The sequence below is a fragment of the Humulus lupulus genome, chromosome 6 (assembly GCF_963169125.1).
Source record: "Humulus lupulus chromosome 6, drHumLupu1.1, whole genome shotgun sequence".
Classification (NCBI taxonomy): Eukaryota; Viridiplantae; Streptophyta; class Magnoliopsida; order Rosales; family Cannabaceae; genus Humulus; species Humulus lupulus.
The window spans coordinates 41,760,546-41,773,904 of NC_084798.1; the positions used below are offsets into that span (position 1 = coordinate 41,760,546).

The window sequence follows — 13,359 nt, forward strand, 5'->3', positions numbered from 1 at the left end:
ACTCAAACATATCCACATAATAATGTGGTCTCACCCATATATCACATACATGCACATAAATATACAAATATGCCCTCAACAACCAAAATTACGAAAATGCCCTTCTTATAAGAAGCGGGCCCACATGCATGCAAATATCATTATATAATAATATAACTCACATAATCATGCATATAATCACATTAAATCAATTATGGCTCTCCTGACCCCCAAATCCAGGCACCAAGCCACATTAGAGAATTTGTGACATTACAATCTATCAGCTGAAATCCAATCTCTATCCATTGTCAAACTTCACAAAAAAAAAAAAAAAACAACACACATTAACAATTAGGTTCATGAATTACTTGATTGACAAGTAAATAAAGGAAACAATATGTCCAAAAATGTTTGGGTAGCATTTGCCCTATTTCTATCACATTTTCCAAATTTAAAATGTACATGTTTACAACACATAATATACACAAAAGTATTCAACATATCAATCAAACATGCATAATTCTCATATTACTAAATTTAAAAAAAAATTGGGCAGCATTTCCCTTATTTCTACCACATTTCCCAAATTTAAATGAACCTATATTCATCACATAAATACAACAAACAAATTAATCAATCAAACATGCCTAATTCCAACCTTATATCACCGCAGCACACAGTTACACAACTTATCTCCACTAATTTATAATTCCTATATTCCACTAAGTTAAATATCTTAATTATATATTAAAGTAAAAAATATTACCTGCAATATAAAATCCTCCAAAGCTTGATCTCACCAACAAATTTGTCAATAAAAAACCTATTCAAATATACCAAAAAAACAAAAAAAAAAGTTAACAAAATATAAAGAAAATTTTACTAAAAATATTCAAACTAAATAATTAGTAAAGTGGAACTTATAGAAAATAAATAAATTAATATATATACACATTTACATAATTAAACCCAAAATTAAATTTAATAAAAACAAATTGAAAAAGTTAATAAAAAATAAAGAAATTATAATAAAAAATTCTAAAATATTAAAATGCAAAGTTTGAACCTAAAACAATTACATAATCATCAATATAAAACTAGTTAAAAATTAAAAAATTTGAAATATAACTATTTCATAAAAAATCACAAAAATTAATTTTAATTTATAAAAATTAATAAAATTGCACTTACCTGTGGTAATTGAGTATTGTAGGTTCTTGAAGGTTTTCAAACAATAATCTTCAAGAATAAAAAATCTACACAAAAAATGAAAAAAAAACTATGTATAAGGTTCATAAACATATATAATTCATCAATTTATCCTTAAAATTGAAAAAAAATGATGAAAAAACTCACCAAATGGGTCTTAAAGGTCGGAGTCGCCGCTGTTCTTGGAGAGAAAATGTAGTTTTTTTAGGTTTGGCCAATGTGAGGGGGGATCGGGGAGGACGCTGGGTTATTTCTGGTGGAGGACATCCGTGTCAGTGCCAAACTGACGGTAACAGTTTGTTTGCATTAGTTGGGCACTGCCGCAAACGTTTAAGCATAGCAGCCTCATCATGCCACTGATGCAAACATGTCCAAATAACAGCGTCAGTGCCCAACTGTCACAAATGTTGATTCTTAGTCAGTTGACTGACGCATTTGACTGACACAAAATAGGTATTTTTGTGTAGTGATGTGATCAAGAGGGTTTAGGAAAGGATGAGCATATTAGCTCATGCAATACTCTTGTTTTGATTGTTGATGACATTACTTCAAGCCACTGGCATTGGCACAATGAGACCTATGAGGCTATTTCAACAAAGCTTAAATAAGCCACCAAGAAGCTTAAGTTAGCATACTAGGCGGGGCCATGGTCGTGTAAAATGGGAGATCATTCGAGGCTTGGAAGGTGAGTGGAATAGGTTGGTGCTACTAAATCAAAGTATTGGAGACTACGGTTAAGAGTAGAGTGGTTTAAAGCAGGGTTAGGAATACTACCTCCTTTCATGGTAAAACATCTATTAGGAGAGCCAACAATAAAATTTGGGGGCTTGAGAATAGAGGAGGTGAGTGGTGTACAACGGAGAACGATATCTTATCACTTATTAAAAACTATTTTCATGATATTTTCTCTTCCTCATACCCTAGGGGTACTGACCTTGACGGGGTGCTTCAGTATGTGGATCACATGGTTATTGATGAGATGATGGTTATCCTTGATATTTCTTTTTCTTATAAGGATATAAATGATGCAGTGTTTTATTTGTTGTTATACCAATGATATTAGATGATAGTGAGGGATATAGGCTTTAATCGTTGTCTACGATTTTGGAAAAAGAGGACTTGGTAAGCTCTCTGATATTGGTTTTGCTACTTTAGCGATTTAACTGAAATTATAAAGACTTAACAAAACTGTATTTAAGACTGATATTGTAAAATTGAAGAAAAATATTTAACAAAAACTTCAATTAACAATACTAAGTAAAGATTTTCAAATCTAATCAACACACACACATTCACAGTTATGCATTTATAGATGTACACAAATTTGATCAAAAAATCAATGAAAAGAAACTATACAATCTATCACAGTAGAGATTGTAACTCAATCAAGTGTATTTCTTGAAACAACTAACGAAAACTAATCTTGATTAAAACTACAAATGAATTGCTTTGAAATCCCTTCAAAGATTTGACTGAACTCCTTTTAGTTTCTGTTTGAACAGGCTTCATTGTTCCTCTGTTCACAAATGCCCTACTCGAAAATGGTAGACCAAAAATAGGAACACAAAAACTAGGGTTTGTCTTCACAGAGTTAGTTCGTGACGACAACTTATCAGTCTATTTATAGTAAGGGTTAGAAAAGGAAAGTCACATCAACCTGTGCACGTGACTTGACACACATGCCTAAAAGAATCCATTATTAACTTTAACAAAATACTGAGAAACAAGTAATCACAAGATATTGCATACTGACCAGACAGAAACAAACCCAGACAAAACAACTATCAAAATTTGACCAAAATAAACACAAACTAAACTGACATTAACAATCTCCCCTTTTGGACAAATTATGATCAATGGGCCAGTCAGTAAGATAAAACAAAGAGAACTATGACAACCAAATGGCCATTTTGTTCATATTTAGACAATCTTGGACAAAACAACCAAAGCCATAAAGTTTATCCAGAATAACAAAACAAGAAGCACAAACAAGTCAATCCAAAAATTGTAGAAGCAAGATGCCTTGAAGATCTACCCCTCAGTGTGCATAATTTGAAGTTCAATAATAGAGTAAGTCTAATAGAACGACGAGATGGTTGAGAAGATTTTGGAGATACTTTGGGAGAAACTAAAGGAGCAACAGGCTGCAAAGTTGGAGCGGAAGGTGGAGAAATAGATGGGAACTAGTAGTTGTAAAAATAGGCTCCCCCTAAGTACTGGCAGCCAAAACAAATGACTCCCCCAGAGTAGTGTAGGTAGGAACGAGAAACTCCCCCTGAAAACTGGATCCACTTGCAAGTAACTACCCCTGAGATGGAACAGATGGAACACCTTCAACAGACTGAGAATGCGAAGATTGAGTGGCCGAGGATGAACTTGGACCACAAGAACATGAGTGAGCTTCAGAATCAGTAGAGGCACAAATATGGGACAGTTGAGCTAAAACTTGATGCAGAAACTGAGAAGAGCGCTTTTTGTCCTTCTTGTAGGTAGAGACGAAAGTATCGAAGTCAGACCGAAACTAATGCAAGTAATCAAACATGATAAAGGACCAACCAATTTTAGGAAAACATGGTAATACAGTCTCAGAATTTGGATAAACTTCTAGTAAAATTTGAGGAGCATTGAGACCACGAAGAGTTTGGTCAATGTTTGGAACAGAAAAAAAAACACTTTTTGAGTTGTAAATTCAGGAGCAGTGGAAAGAGAAATAGAATTTTATTTCTTACTATGCCATGACACAAGATTGTTGCCTAAATAAAAATAGCCCCTAAAAGTACTCTTTCTATCATCTCAATTCCCTGCCCAATCAGAGTCACTATACCTGTTGACCATTGATTTAATCAATGACACATAGTCAAATAAAAAGACAGAAATTAGATGAATTCAAGTCAAGAAGATAAATGACACAAGGATTTATAGTGGTTCGGCCATAAGTGATGGTAATGACCTAAGCCCACTTAGTGTTCTTATTAATGTAATGAAAACTTGCGATTAGTAAAACAAGAGTTTACCAAGTTTCACAAGCTCATTAATAGATACAAAGAATTGCGTAAGAACACTGATTTTCTCTCCCACTCCATAAAGATCCTTCTCATGAGCTCTTTGAGTCCTATTAATAGGCTCAAGGATCTCCTTATGGGTCGATGGGCCTTGATTACATTTAATACAAACTGTTATACCCAGATTTCGAGCCGTAGCAAATATGACCTCGAAAGCTGAGTTCGCATTAAATGGTCTCGTGAGGGTTAAGGGTATGCTCTACGATTGTAAATCGGAGCCTGCAAAGTATGGTACAGATCTCGAATATGGTGACCTCGAAATGATCTCGATCTCGAAGGATAGCTCTGTGAGCCCCTCATCTTCAGAAGCAACTCCGGAGCAGGGATCTCGAGCTCGATATGCCATCTCGAAAGAAATGTAAGCTCGGGAAGTGTCAGCGGCTCGCACAATGACGTGAAGCCTTGGAGATATGCAATGACTACCTTGAATATCTACAAGTGTTGTAGATATGGGATATGATCCTCATTTGTTAATGTAAATCCCCAAGAATCGTGGGATATTATTTGGTCAGTTATGCGTTTCCTGGTCTTCAGGGACGTTTCCTTTTATATCTGATTATAGGCATTTAAAGCCATTTATTTTATTCACAAAAGAGTAACTACCCAAGATATGTGGGATAGTATTCTACATCCTTCTCTATAAATAGAGAAGGCATGCACCATTGTAAAGGATCGAATTTCTGATTCTTGAGAGAAAACTCTGGAGAATTCATGCTAAAGGATTGTTCAGAGATAATCTTGAGATTAATAACAGAGACTCGTGGACTAGGCAGATTTAACTGCTGAACCACGTAAAAACCGCGTGTCTGATTCGTTTGTTTATTTTAGCCATTATCTTTAATTGTTTGCGTGCTCTCTTCTTTTATCTGTTGACGAAAAGCGGCGTCAACAGTTTGGTGCTTTCATTGAGAGCCTCAAGCATCCATCCCTGAGAGATTCATGGCTACAAACAATCAGAACACTCCTGAAGAAACTTACCCAAGGCGTCCTGGAAAACAGCCAATGGAGAACCCGGACGCTGATGAAAGGAGTGGGTCCTCTGATTCCCGGGGACCACCTCCACAACCAAGGGATGAGGACATGTACTATAACCCTGACCGTTATGTCCCTATTGTAGAATTGGAGAATCGGCAGCTGAAACAACTGCTGGCAGATGCCAACAAACGTAACGAGGAGTTGACTAGGATAGCCGCGGAGGCGCAGGTGGCTCAGCCCCCACCTCCGCGCGAAGACCGAGCCCCTCCTCCAAGGGATGTGCACGTTCCTCCCCGGAAGCCCCGTGGACGTCCACGAAAAAATGCTAACACAAGGAGGCCAGCTCAGCCTCCAGCACCAACAGAGCCATCTGCTCCTTCTAGGCCTCAGAGGAGTACCCGAGCTCGGGTCCCGCCTAATCCACCCGTGGAAGTGCCTACAGGAACTGAGAACAACCAAGCTCCTATCGAGGCTCGGACTCAGGTTCCTGGTAGCGCACCAAACGCAACCGGCCCATCTCCGGCAAATTCTGGACCTTCCAGGCCGAGGCAAGGACGGCAACCACCGTCACCTATACGGTTTCCTCCGTCTCCCGTAAGATATCCTTCACCTCCCCGCAGGAACGCTCAACCTGGTCGAGATCAGGATCAAGGGCGTACAGGGGAGAGACAAGGAAACGGAGAGACGTTCCAGGGGCGGAAAGGCGCGCCATCCGAGAGAAGTCAGACGTTCCGATCTCGTATTGCAGTGACGAGGCGACGTAGAAAGGATCCACCACGAAATGACCGATCGATGAGTTTCACTAGCGATGAGTCCGGAGAAACAAGGTCTGTCAGTAAACACGACCGGGGTCGTAAAAATACTGGGAATCACAAGAGCCATCCCGACCTGCGCAATCACCTGAATCAGAGCAGGGGAAAGGGAGATCAGACAAACCCGGATCTTAGGAATCATCTGAATGGGCGTAGAGATCCCTCACGGAGACGCGAGCCTGGGATCGCGATTAATGACTATCAATTCCAAACACCGCCTAAGGACCCAGTACAAGAAAGGATCGATCAGCTCGAAAAAGCCTTTAGGCTTTTGAAGAATGAGCGAGGAAACGGTCGATATGAGGACTCTGATGAGGAGCTCGAGCCGTTTGCTCCCAATATTTCTAGCACTCAGTTCCCCCAAGGGTTCCGGATTCCTCATGTCCCAGCGTTTGAGGGAAAAACCGACCCATGCAGCCATCTGAGTACATTCAACACTATTATGAGAGCTAGTAACGTAGGTTACGAGCTCAGATGTATGTTGTTTCCAACATCATTGGCCGGGCCTGCCAAGAGTTGGTTCAAGAAGTACAAGAAACATTCTATAACTTCGTGGGATCAATTGTCTAGAGACTTCAAGAAACAGTTCCGGGCTATGGTGGGAGTCAGACCCGAAGCATCCACTTTGACTAACGTCCGACAGCAACCAGGCGAAACACTAAAGAGCTACCTGACAAGATTTAATCTAGAGGTCGCCCGAGCTCGTGACGTGGATGACAGCGGGCACTTGATGGCCATCCGAGCTGGTGTTTTACCCGGGAGTGCACTTTGGGATGACATACAAGGGAAACCGGTGAGGTCGATAACCGAGTTTAACAGACGGGCGCAGAAATTTGTTAATGTAGAGGAAGCGAGGTCAACACTCAAAGCGACCTCGCAGACCGAAACTACAACGATAAACATTAACTCCGCCTCAACCTCGGTTGATCCTCTAGTTACACAGCCTGCCTCAGAGAATCCTTCCAAGAGAAAAAAAAGTGAGGGAAATAATCCCGAGGCTGATGGAGGAAAGAAGAAAAAAGGAGAAAGATATTTCTCCGTATATAAAGTGCATACCGAGCTCAACGAGTCCCGGGAAAACATATACCTGGCTAATGAAAACCAGGTCCCCTTCAGGCGACCGGATCCTATGAGGAATCAAAAGTCCAAGAGGGACTCCAGCAAGTATTGTCGATTTCATAGGGACACCGGCCACACAACTGATGAGTGCCGACAGCTGAAGGACGAGATCGAAGGATTGATCTCGAGAGGTTATTTCCGGCAGTATGTCAAAAACCAGAATACTGGACAGACTACTGCCAGCCAGAGAGTAGCCGCACTTCCGGCGACACAGAATAATAACTCCCGATCTCGGGATGAGGATAGGCCTCCACCGATAGATGGAGAGGACGTAATAACCATCTCGGGAGGTCCTCATCTCGCAGGAGGGGGCAGAAATGCTCAAAAACGATATGTGAATGAGCTGAAAACAGGGGACGGGTCTCCATATGAACCCGAACCAAGGGCACCAAAAAGCCAAAGGGTTGAGACTCAGCCTATAACCTTCACCGAGGAGGATGCCTCTCACGTCCAGTTCCCTCATCATGATCCACTCGTCATCACCCTACAGCTTGCCAACAAAAGAGTGCGCCGAGTTCTCATAGACAATGGGAGCTCAGTTAACATTCTTTATAAAGCAACCCTAGAGAAAATGGGGCTCTCCCTTCGCGACCTGAGGGCTTGTGCAACCACTTTGTACGGCTTTTCTGGAGAAGGAACCGCTTGTATGGGGTCCATTGAACTCCCTGTGACCTTGGGAGACTATCCAGTCTCGGTGACCAAGATGATGGAGTTCGTGGTAGTAGAGTTACCATCTGCCTACAATGTATTGCTCGGGAGACCCGCCCTGGTCGGGCTGGGGGCAGTTTCATCTGTAAGGCATCTAGCCCTTAAGTTCCCAACCCCAAGCGGGGTCGGAACATTGAAAGGAGATCAACTGGCAGGAAGGGAGTGCTACAGCATTTCCTTAAGGGGAAAGAAACAAACAAGCGCGCAAGCACTTGTTGTCATACAGTATAAAGACGGGACAGTTCTAAAAATTGACGAGGAGATCGATCCAAGGATTGAAGAGAAGATTGACCTCCAACCTTTGGAGGAGCTCGAAGAGGTTCAGCTCGATGAGTCTAGTCCCTCGAAAAAGGTGAAGGTCGGGAAACACCTCCTAGACGAATCAAAATAGCAATTAATTTGCTTTCTGAAGAAAAACCAGGATGTCTTCGCGTGGTCCCACTCTGACATGGTGGGAATAAGCCCTAATATAGCGAGCCACGCATTGAATATAGACAAAAGCTTTCCTCCGAAGCAGCAAAAGCGAAGGCAGCTGGATGAAGACAGAAAGAAAGCACTAAAGGAGGAGGTGGACAGGCTGAAAGCAAATAATTTTATAAGGGACGCTTTTTACCCTGATTGGGTGGCCAATCCAGTATTGGTCCCGAAACCCAATGGGACATGGAGGACGTGCATTGACTACTCAGACCTCAACAAGGCCTGCCCGAAAGACTGTTTTCCCCTACCGAGAATTGATCAGCTCGTGGATGCCACGGCGGGGCATGGTCTGATGTCATTCATGGATGCCTATTCTGGATATAACCAGATTCCCATGCATGCCCCTGACCAAGATCATACAAGCTTCATTACGGATAAAGGGCTCTACTGCTACAATGTCATGCCATTCGGACTCAAGAATGCCGGAGCAACGTACCAGCGGCTCGTAAACATGATGTTCTCAGAGCAAATAGGGAACAACATGGAAGTTTATGTTGACGACATGCTCGTAAAGTCTCAACTTAACAAGAACCATGTTGATGACCTCGAAGAGTGCTTTGGCGTGCTCAGAAAGTACAACATGAAGTTGAATCCTCAGAAGTGCACTTTTGGGGTGTCTTCAGGGAAATTTCTAGGTTTCATTGTCAACTCTCGTGGAATCGAGGCTAATCCCGATAAAATAAAGGCCCTGATTGATATGCCGTCACCTCGGAAGCATAAAGATGTTCAAAGCTTGACTGGCAGGATGGCAGCTCTGGGCAGGTTCATTTCGAAGTCAACGGACCGCGGTCTCCCGTTCTTCAACTTATTGAAAGGAAGTAAAAAGTTCGAATGGACAGACGAGTGCGAGCTAGCCTTTCAAGAGCTAAAAAGGCACTTAGCTGAACCACCTATCCTATCGAAACCTGAGACGGGAGAAGTACTGTTCTTATATCTCTCAACAACTGAACACGCGATAAGCGCGGTGCTCGTCCGAGAGGAAGAGAGAATACAGAAACCCGTCTACTACATCAGTAAAAGATTACTGGGGGCAGAGTCAAGGTATCCACTGATGGAGAAACTCGCCCTCAGTCTGATCCACTCATCTCGAAAGCTCCGCCCTTACTTTCAGGCACATCCTATCCATGTACTGACAGATCAACCATTAAGGCAAGTCTTGTCCAAACCAGAGGCATCTGGTCGACTCCTTAAGTGGGCTGTTGAGCTCGGACAATTCGAGATCACCTACCATCCGAGAACAACCATTAAGGCACAAGCGTTGGCAGATTTTATAGTAGAGTGCACCGGTACAGCCGACGACGAAGTAACAACCACGGCCCACGAGCTGTGGAAACTTTACGTCGACGGGTCGTCAAATGAAAATGGAGCGGGGGCAGGAGTTATTCTGATCACCCCTGCAGGGAGCAAATTTCACTCTGCATTAAGATTCGGCTTTAAAGCATCTAATAATGAAGCTGAGTACGAGGCTTTACTGGCGGGACTACGAATAGCAAAGGAACTCAAGGCCAGAGCTATACATTGCTACAGCGACTCCCAGCTCGTAGTTAATCAAATCTTGGGAGAATATCAGGCTCGTGGCACAAAAATGGCAGCTTATCTGGAGAAGGCAAAGTACGCATTGGAGTTTTTTGAGTTTTATGCAATCGAACAAGTTCCCCGAGAACAAAACTCAAATGCAGATGCCTTAGCTCGGCTCGCCACTTCCACTGAAAATGAGGAGCTGAATGTTGTACCCATAGAACATCTGTCAGCACCCAGCATTACTGAGTCAGACAAGGAAGATGTGTGCATGATCGAGACAGAACCGACCTGGATGAGCCCGATCGTTGAATACCTCGAAAATGGAATTCTTCCCAAAGATCGAAGTCAGGCTCGGAAACTAATGTATCAACTTCCTCGTTACACCATCCTGGATGGAAGGCTATACAGAAGAGGGTATTCCATGCCATTGCTCAGATGCGTGACTCCCCCCGAGGCAAAGAAGATTATTAGAGAAGTTCATGAGGGGTTTTGCGGAGATCATACCGGGGGGCACAGCCTATCCAAGAAAGTTATACGCCAAGGATATTTCTGGCCAACCATTAAGACGGATTCTTTCGAGTTCGTGAAAAAATGCGACAAGTGCCAGAGATTCGCCACGATACCCCGAGCTCCACCTTCCGAACTAACCATGTTGACGTCCCCATGGCCTTTTGCGGTATGGGGCATCGACCTCATAGGCTCACTCCCAACTGGCAAAGGAGGAGTAAAGTATGCTGTGGTCGCGGTTGATTACTTCACAAAATGGACGGAGGCTGAACCATTGGCGACCATAACTTCGAAGAAGATCCTGGATTTCGTGGTAAAGAACATCGTATGCCGATATGGAGTGCCAAGAAAGATTGTGTCTGACAACGGAACCCAGTTTGATTGCGAGTTATTTTCCAACTTTTGTAACAAGAACGGTATAATAAAGAGCTTTTCGTCAGTGGCTCACCCTCAGGCGAACGGTCAGGTCGAAGCCGTTAATAAAACTCTCAAGAGTTCCTTGAAGAAAAAGTTGGAAGAAGCAAAGGGACGATGGACTGAGGAATTACCCCAAGTCCTTTGGGGATATAGAACTACAGCTCGGACATCAACTGGGCATACCCCGTTTTCTCTAGCATACGGCTGCGAGGCAATGTTGCCCATTGAGGTCGAAATTCTGACAATTCGAACTCAGATTTATGACCAAAGTTCCAATCATACTCAGCTCGAAGAAACCCTAGACTTGATCGAAGAAAAAAGGGAGGAGGCTCAGCTGAGAAATGCTGCTTACCAGCAACGAACAACAAGATATTTCAATAAAAGGGTCCGAAGTCGAAAGTTCGGAGTAGGAGACCTGATTTTGAGACGAGTATTCTTAGCAACCCGAGATCCAGCAGCAGGAGTACTCGGGCCAAACTGGGAAGGACCATACCAGATAGAATCAGTCATCCGCCCTAGCGTATACAAACTTGCGAGATTAGATGGGAACCTCATACCACGAGCATGGAATGGCGAACACCTTAGACCATATTATCAATAGTGTAGGAAGTGTCGCCCGTAACCATGATTTTCTGTACTTAATTTGTTTTTGAATTTCAAATAAAGGGTCTACTTTGTTTCACATGTAACTTATTTTTATTTTTGCAATCTCTCTTAATTTAATAACCTATGGTCACACTCATAGGATATTAAGGGGGCAACATTGGTATACATACCTCTAGCTTTAAAAAAAAATACAATACAAAAAGTATTTGGATACAACCAAATACGCGAGCTAAGATAGTTCGGACTTAACCGAGTTATCAAAAACAAAAAAGTATTTGGATATAACCAAATACGCGAGTTTAGATAGTTCGGACTTAACCGAGCGAGCTTAGATAGTTCGGACTTAACCGAATTATAAAAAACATTAAGTATTTGGAAATAACCAAGTACGCGGGCTTAGATAGTTCGGACATTACCGAGCTACCAAAAACAAAAAACGTTTGGAATTAACCAGATGTGCAAGCATAACAGGTTTGGAACAAACCAGCCAAATTATCGATCAATGATGAATGGGAGCCTAAACCCGTCACAAAATATGTCGAGATCAAGGCTGGAACATATTAAAATAGTTTCGAACTCATAACCTCGGAGCTAAGATACTAAGGATGAGGAAAAGTGACTAAAAAGATTAACCAAATCATTCATATTACATGCCATATAAGTACTTTTCAGTTCATGGTTACAGTAATGTCCGACCTTGATAAATAACGAGGTTGGAAACGGATAAATCGAATAAACTATGCATGAATACATCGAATTTCGAGCCTAAATCCAAACTATGTTTGTATGCATAAATAAACATAACCGGTCCATCAATTATAAAAATATGCAAAATATTTCGAACCAAGAAATGTAAGTATATAAAAGAATAATAAAGGAAATTGTATCAGCCCCGTGGGCACAAGTTGAAATAATTACAGAAATAATGGGACGCAGCCCCGAAAACTGATCTCCCCGAGGTCAGATTCAAAGAAGAGGAGTCTCCTTGGCCTTCTCAGCATCAGTGGCACCGGACCCCTTAGGACGAATAGCATGACTATCCTCCTGAGCTCCCTCCGAAATAGTACTCGGAGTAGCTTTATCCTTCTCGAGCTGGTCAGCCTCTTCCTTCTCGAGCCGGGCATTCCATCGTTCGAGGAAGGACGCCTCGAGGGGACCCAAAAAACTGGTGTCCAGTTCTTCGTTATAGGCCCACATCCGGTACATGGCTGAATCGACCGCCGTTTCCTTCTTTTCTTTGAACTCAGCAGTAAGGCGGGTTTTGATATCCTCCATGAGGTCGAGGGTGACGGCCTTGTCTTCCTCGAGCTTCTTATTGGTCTCCCGAAGCTGGATGTTGTCTTTCTTCTGCTCCTCGAGTTCGTTTTTCAGCTTTCCGAGCTCCTTGGCCATTTCCTCACGCTCCTTAACCACTGCCTCGAGCTTAGTATTCACTGCCTTCAGGTCGTCATTCGCTTTAAGGTGGAGGTCCCTCTCCTCTTGGGCGAGGGTCCTGCTCGTATGGACCTCGTTGTTCAGCTCGTAATTAAGCTGGGCAGTGAAAGCAAGAGCCTGAAAAAAGGAAGAAACCATCATTAACCTCGAGACAGCATGAATGTAAGCAAAAGGAATATATAGGATACTTACCGCGGCAGTGTGCTCGATACTCTTCTCGTACAGGACAGTGCGGTCCCGAGTGCCAGTTAGACACTGCCACTGAGGAGCCTCAAAATTGCCGTAGCTCTGGCCAATCCGGGACATTACATCCAAGATCAGCGTAGACCCGTGAGGACCGGCAGCATTGTCCACCACATACGAATCCATATGGGTGGAAATAGTTAGCTTCTGGGCTCGGGAAGCAGAAGGTCTTTTGACGAGCTGGGTAGAAGGCATTTGACCCGCCACAGGAGGTTGGGATTCAACCACGGCAGCGATATCAGTCTGCGAGGCCGGCGCCACCCCAGGGACGACGGCCTGCGAGGGCGGTA

General features: G+C 42.8%; 1 protein-coding gene across 1 annotated transcript; it reads right to left on the minus strand.

Moving 5' to 3' along the window:
- Positions 1 to 249: 249 nt before the first annotated feature.
- On the minus strand, positions 250 to 13,132 carry LOC133785009 (uncharacterized). The gene is made up of 7 exons (XM_062224268.1): positions 13,019 to 13,132; positions 12,460 to 12,943; positions 3,969 to 4,012; positions 3,495 to 3,709; positions 1,171 to 1,218; positions 746 to 802; positions 250 to 292 (listed from the first exon to the last, which is right to left on the minus strand). Exons 1-7 carry the CDS (start codon positions 13,130 to 13,132, stop codon positions 250 to 252), a joined length of 1,005 nt encoding a protein of 334 aa, XP_062080252.1.
- Between the last annotated feature and the right edge of the window lie 227 nt (positions 13,133 to 13,359).

Bases quoted from the DNA above. Each gene is read 5' to 3' on its own strand.
- LOC133785009 (XM_062224268.1), bottom strand. From the start codon at position 13,132: ATGTCCCGGATTGGCCAGAGCTACGGCAATTTTGAGGCTCCTCAGTGG. The intron at 12,944-13,018 runs GTAAGTATCCTA...TCCTTTTTTCAG, and splicing joins GTATCGAGCACACTGCCGCG to GCTCTTGCTTTCACTGCCCA. The intron at 4,013-12,459 runs GTACTATTTCGG...AATGGTCAACAG, and splicing joins GAAGGATAAAGCTACTCCGA to GTATAGTGACTCTGATTGGG.